Genomic DNA, 6,000 nt, shown 5'->3' with positions numbered 1-6,000 from the left:
GGTGGTGGCTCTGTGATGCTTATAGTGAAGCATGGTGGTGGCTTAGTGATGCCTACAGTGAAGCATGGCAGGGGCTTGGCAATGCCTACAATGAACCATGACGGTGGCTCGGTGATACCTACAGTGAAGCATGATGGTGGCTCGGTGATACCTACAGTGAAGCATGATGGTGGCTCAGTGATGCCTACCGTGAACCAATGTGTCCACCATTATGGTCCATATAGGGGGCTAACCAACTTTTTTAGAGCCTGAGATGGACAACATAGGGCCGTACGGCTGCTTCAGCACCCAGCTTGCAGTCAATGCCATTTGCCTGGAGGAACAAGGTTTTAGTAAAACTACAACTTCCATCATGCCTGTAAGGTCTTCCACTGTCAGGACATCCTGGGGGTTGTAGTTTTACTGGCCAAAGATTCTGACCAGACTTCTCCCGATCTGTTCTTGCACAAAAACACGACTTAGTTTAAAGGTTTATTTGTATGTATCTGGAGACAGATGAGGACTACAGTATACAATTCCTCCGAGAGCACAATGTACATATTCTGTATACGATCGATTCTGATAAAAATGTTCTTAAATACTGTACAGCATCATCCAGCTAGCCCTGCGTGCTCCCAAAGTGCAAATATCTGCAACCCCCCCATAATCCCTACTGCACATTCGTCCATCATCTTGGCTGGAGCACTCAGTCCGATCTTTCCTATTGCAGGACCGGTGGTAATAACCGGGCTCAGACCGTACTCCGAACCGTATTGCATAACCCCTAGAATATCGGGGTGCAGCTAGTTTTATGAGAGATGCAATTAGCAGGCGTGTCCCAATAACTAAGTAGATGCTGGGGCGAAGGGAAGAGGAGAATGGGAGTTCAAAGCTTTACCCTGTCTCTTAAAAATGGTTAGGGGGCGCCCCATTCTGTATGGGATGTAACAGCATGGTCGGTGCTCAGATGTGCGAGGGAAGGTTCTGGATGGGTGCGGAAGGCGGCAGTGGACGGGGCTTGATCTCGCGGGACTTCATGTAGGAGAGGAACTGCTCTGGGATCTCGGCTAAGACATCCTTGGCAAGCCGGGCCATGCTGAGAATTTGGTTTCCAGAACGGTCCACGTAGTCACGGAATGGCACGAACTGTAGAGGAAGAAGAAGGTGCGGTGAGTGGGTGAGGAGGCACGGTCAGGATTTACTAAATGCTGCAAACCATGGAGTTTCCACATCCTCAATTTGTCCAAACCATGGAGTTTCCACATCCTGAATTTACCCAAACCATGGAGTTTCCACATCCTGAATTTGCCCAAACCATGGCGTTTCCACATCCTGAATTTACCCAAACCATGGAGTTTCTACATCCTGAATTTGCCCAAACCATGGAGTTTACACATCCTGAATTTGCCCAAACCACGGAGTTTACACATCCTGAATTTGCCCAAACTATGGAGTTTCCACATCCTGAATTTGCCCAGACCATGGAGTTTCCTCATACTGAATTTGCCCAAACCATGGCGTTTCCACATCCTAAATTTGCCCATAATCATCAAACTGATGCCAGTGGGCCAATGACTTCCAAAGTTGGGGAGATAGAGATGGACGAATAGGGGAAAATGCCCTACTTGACCACCCAATAATCTAGTCTGCCCTGACGGGCAGGCAGAATGGCACCACATGGCAACCAGTCATGTTGCAAGAGTCCAGTAGTTCCTTTGATAGTCTATGGCTGCTGGATCCGAACCTTGTGTACCTGCTCCTACCTACTGGCATCCTCATTGCCACCTCTAACTAGTAAGCCTGGCATCATTGCAGCATGACGCATGCTCTCTTTGCCCAACTCTAATGACCATAATAAATCAATGGGTCCATTGGGTGCCAAGTCGCAAAAAAAATAAAAAAACTTTGTTAATGGTCTTTATTTTAAATGTACTGCAGCTCCCCTGCAGACCTATGCGTCTCTATGGTTACAGACTACAATGAAACCCTGTAGTCTGGTCCTGCAGTCATCTGTCCCTTTCCCTTCGCCTTCTTTCTATAGTTGAGCAAATAGGAGGGAGAGGATTAACACTTAATCAAAGTATCAGACTACAGAGGGCTTCTTCGTAGTCTGTAACCATAGAGACACATAGGTCTGCATCAGAGCTGTAGACACAATAGTTTTTCCTTAGTTTTAGGTTGCTCAAGATTATTTGCAAAATTGGTCCATCTTAAATAAGTTGGATAAATGAACAATAGTTGTAAAACTCTTCAGTCATCACTTTACCTGCACTATGTCTCTTTCTGCAAAACGGCCTCTTGAGGAAACCCGGACCTCATCTCCATCCAGTTCTTCCATTGCTGTGGACGACACGAGAAGTGAGTGTCACTACATCTATACTGCTTCCAATGGGCTGGAGAATCTTACCCCTCAATCCCAGGCTGTCTGGGCATGCTGGGAGTTGTAGTTTTGCTTCAGAGAGCCACAACCGGTGGCCCCAAGGACGAAGTCTATATACTCCGTGTACACAGCCCTATTGATTGACATTACTTTGATGGATATTTTAGTCTATAAGCCACTTTACAATTAAGGTGTACTGCCGCTTTAAGAAATCTGTTCTATTCATGTTTTGTAAATAGTAACTAAAGCCAAAAGATACATTGTATATGTAGATGTGAAATCAGACGGGTCATTTCTATAGTAACAGTCTGAAAACGCGCACGGCGGTGACTTTGCTATAGATTTTCGCTCACAGAGGGGGATCTGCTGCCAGGCGACGATGTACAGGCGGAGGAACGCTTCCCGCCAAAAATTAAATGTACGCGGGATGGGAAAGTCTGCGGAAGGAGTTTACAGCAGATCATTGAGGGAACTGCAGCACAAAGGCGAGAGAAGACCGAAGAACGTCCAATCAGGACCGCAAGGCTGACAGTTTTTCTTTTTACTTTACTTTAAAAAAAAAAAAAATGTATTAATGTTTTTGAAATGATAATGAATCAGCAATTTAGTCTTTTTTAACAAATAAATCTCACCGCTGTAATATTCATATATTGGCGCAGCTATTATGGCTTGTATATACAGTATGGCAGGGAACATTTTTTAGATATCCCCATAAAAGTCGCCTCGCCCGGACCTGACGTCATAATTACAATAATACAGTGTATGTCCGTACATTAATCTAAGTCTACTATCTAAAAGGGAACGTGTCATCAGAAAATGACCAAATGTTTAATTCAGATTTTTATTTTAACAACTCTATAACTGTTATCAGTCATTATACAGAAGGAGGAGGTGAGCTGTGATATCACCTATTGTGAATGGTGGATCCTGTGTTATCTACTGTTTATACAGGTGTTATCAGTCATTGTACAGGAGGAGGAGGTGAGCTGTGATATCACCTATTGTGAATGGTGGATCCTGTGTTATCTACTGTTTATACAGGTGTTATCAGTCATTGTACAGGAGGAGGAGGTGAGCTGTGATATCACCTATTGTGAATGGTGGATCCTGTGTTATCTACTGTATATAGAGGTGTTATCAGTCATTGTACAGGAGGAGGAGGTGAGCTGTGATATCACCTATTGTGAATGGTGGATCCTGTGTTATCTACTGTATATAGAGGTGTTATCAGTCATTGTACAGGAGGAGGTGAGCTGTGATATCACCTATTGTGAATGGTGGATCCTGTGTTATCTACTGTATATAGAGGTGTTATCAGTCATTGTACAGGAGGAGGTGAGCTGTGATATCACCTATTGTGAATGGTGGATCCTGTGTTATCTACTGTATATAGAGGTGTTATCAGTCATTGTACTGGAGGAGGATGTGAGCTGTGATATCACCTATTGTGAATGGTGGATCCTGTATTATCTACTGTATATAGAGGTGTTATCAGTCATTGTACAGGAGGAGGAGATGAGCTGTGACATCACCTATTGTAAATGGTGGATTCTGTGTTATCTACTGTATATAGAGGTGTTATCAGTCATTGTACAGGAGGAGGTGAGCTGTGATATCACCTATTGTGAATGGTGGATCCTGTGTTATCTACTGTATATAGAGGTGTTATCAGTCATTGTACAGGAGGAGGAGGTGAGCTGTGACATCACCTATTGTGAATGGTGGATCCTGTGTTATCTACTGTATATAGAGGTGTTATCAGTCATTGTACAGGAGGAGGAGGTGAGCTGTGACATCACCTATTGTGAATGGTGGATCCTGTGTTATCTATTGTATATAGAGATGTTATCAGTCATTGTACACCTCTATTGTACATACATATGTCTGGTATGTATGTGCTGAGTGTATACATTTGTCTGGTATGTATGTGCGGTGTGTATATGGAGCGCCCCCACACCACCGCAGGGCCGAGGGGTACCCGGAGCCGGGCCTCTGGGTCTCTGCTCTGGGGTTGTCACGGTGGCTAGACCCGGTCCGTGGCCCTGTCTGTCAGTGGGGGACGTCCAGTGCAATAAGTGGTGCTGTAACGGTGCAGTTGTGGGGGTGCAGGTCACGGTAAATAACGAGGACACCAGGTTGCAGTCTCTTTACCTCTTTACTGGAGATCTCTGAGTCCTCAGTCCAGAATACGGTTCACCAGGCTGCGCAAGTCCGGCCGGTCCAATGGCACCTCCAGAGTTCACTTCACAGGTGGAAATCGGTGCCTTCCTTCTTAGCGCTATGTGTTGTAGTCCTTCCCTGCTGTGCTTACGGAAAGTACCCCACAACCGTTGTGTCTGTTTCTTAAGTTCCCTCACAACTCGATTAAATGATGTTCTTCTAATCTTCCGTCCCTTCCTGATGTTACAGTAAGAACGGCACCCGTTTGTCGGGTAGGCCTGGAGTTCTTCCGGGACCCTAGAGACGCCCCTCTCCCGCAATTGCCTCCCAAGACTTCATAGGTGATATGTGTTAGACAGCCCGCCTTAAACTGACTGTCCTGCCGCTGTTTAGAGTATTGCTTGAAGCTGAATGTTATAATACTCCCTCGGCGTTCCGGCCACCGGTAGTGCGCCTCAGTAGGGTGTTGCTCCGGTCTTACAGCATGACCCCTACTGGAATTCTCCTATTGCTTGATCTCGTTTCTCACTCAGCACAATCTATCTCGCTTCTAGTCCTTTCTTGGGTCCCGCCGCTTCCCGGAGCTGGCGCGGACCCGTTACGTTCTTTTCAATGCCAAGCCTCTGTCAGGATCCCACCCCTGACAGAGACCCTACTGTCTCTTCCTCCACAACACCCTCTGCCACTAGGTGTTGCTTCGTCCAATCCAGTCAGCTTTCTGATCTAACTTCCTGCCTGACCCCCAGTTTACCCACTATGGTGGGGAGTGGCCTAATGAATAGAACCCTTAGCTCCCCCCGGAGGCCCGGCTGTGAAATGTATTGGTGTCTGTGATACCTGATCAGATGAACTCCTTCAGTGCCATCGGACGCACCATAGCTCCCCATAGTGGCGGAGCCACAGTACTGCAACGACCAGGACTCTGGGGCGCTGCATATACATATGTCTAGTATGTATGTGCTCTGTGTACATGTGTCAGGTATGTATGTTCTCTTTGTATACATATGTCTGGTACGTACAGTACAGACCAAAAGTTTGGACACACCTTCTCATTTAAAGATTTTTCTGTATTTTCATGACTATGAAAATTGTACATTCACACTGAAGGCATCAAAACTAAGAATTAACACATGTGGAATTATATACTTAACAAAAAAGTGTGAAACAACTGAAATTATGTCTTATATTCTAGGTTCTTCAAAGTAGCCACCTTTTGCTTAGATTACTGCTTTGCACACTCTTGGCATTCTCTTGATGAGCTTCAAGAGGTAGTCACCGGGAATGGTCTTCCAACAATCTTGAAGGAGTTCCCAGAGATGCTTAGCACTTGTTGGCCCTTTTGCCTTCACTCTGCGGTCCAGCTCACCCCAAACCATCTCGACTGGGTTCAGGTCTGGTGACTGTGGAGGCCAGGTCATCTGGGGTAGCACCCCATCACTCTCCTTCTAGGTCAAATAGCCCTTACACAGCCTGGAGGTGTG

General features: G+C 45.9%; 1 protein-coding gene across 2 annotated transcripts in view; it reads right to left on the bottom strand.

The window, feature by feature from the left end:
* Positions 1–458: 458 nt before the first annotated feature.
* CPNE9 (copine family member 9) overlaps positions 459–6,000 on the bottom strand; it is a 262,960-nt gene continuing 257,418 nt past the window's right edge. For both annotated transcript variants that reach the window (XM_077276307.1, XM_077276308.1), the window contains 2 exons: positions 2,246–2,319; positions 459–1,125 (listed from right to left, as the gene is read on the bottom strand). In XM_077276307.1, coding sequence (XP_077132422.1) covers positions 943–1,125; positions 2,246–2,319 — 257 coding nt within the window. In that variant the 3' untranslated portion in view covers positions 459–942. The remainder of the gene's footprint in view (positions 1,126–2,245; positions 2,320–6,000) is intronic.

The sequence above is a fragment of the Ranitomeya variabilis genome, chromosome 8 (assembly GCF_051348905.1).
Source record: "Ranitomeya variabilis isolate aRanVar5 chromosome 8, aRanVar5.hap1, whole genome shotgun sequence".
Taxonomy (NCBI): Eukaryota; Metazoa; Chordata; class Amphibia; order Anura; family Dendrobatidae; genus Ranitomeya; species Ranitomeya variabilis.
This window is presented reverse-complemented; position numbering and strand designations above follow the sequence as displayed.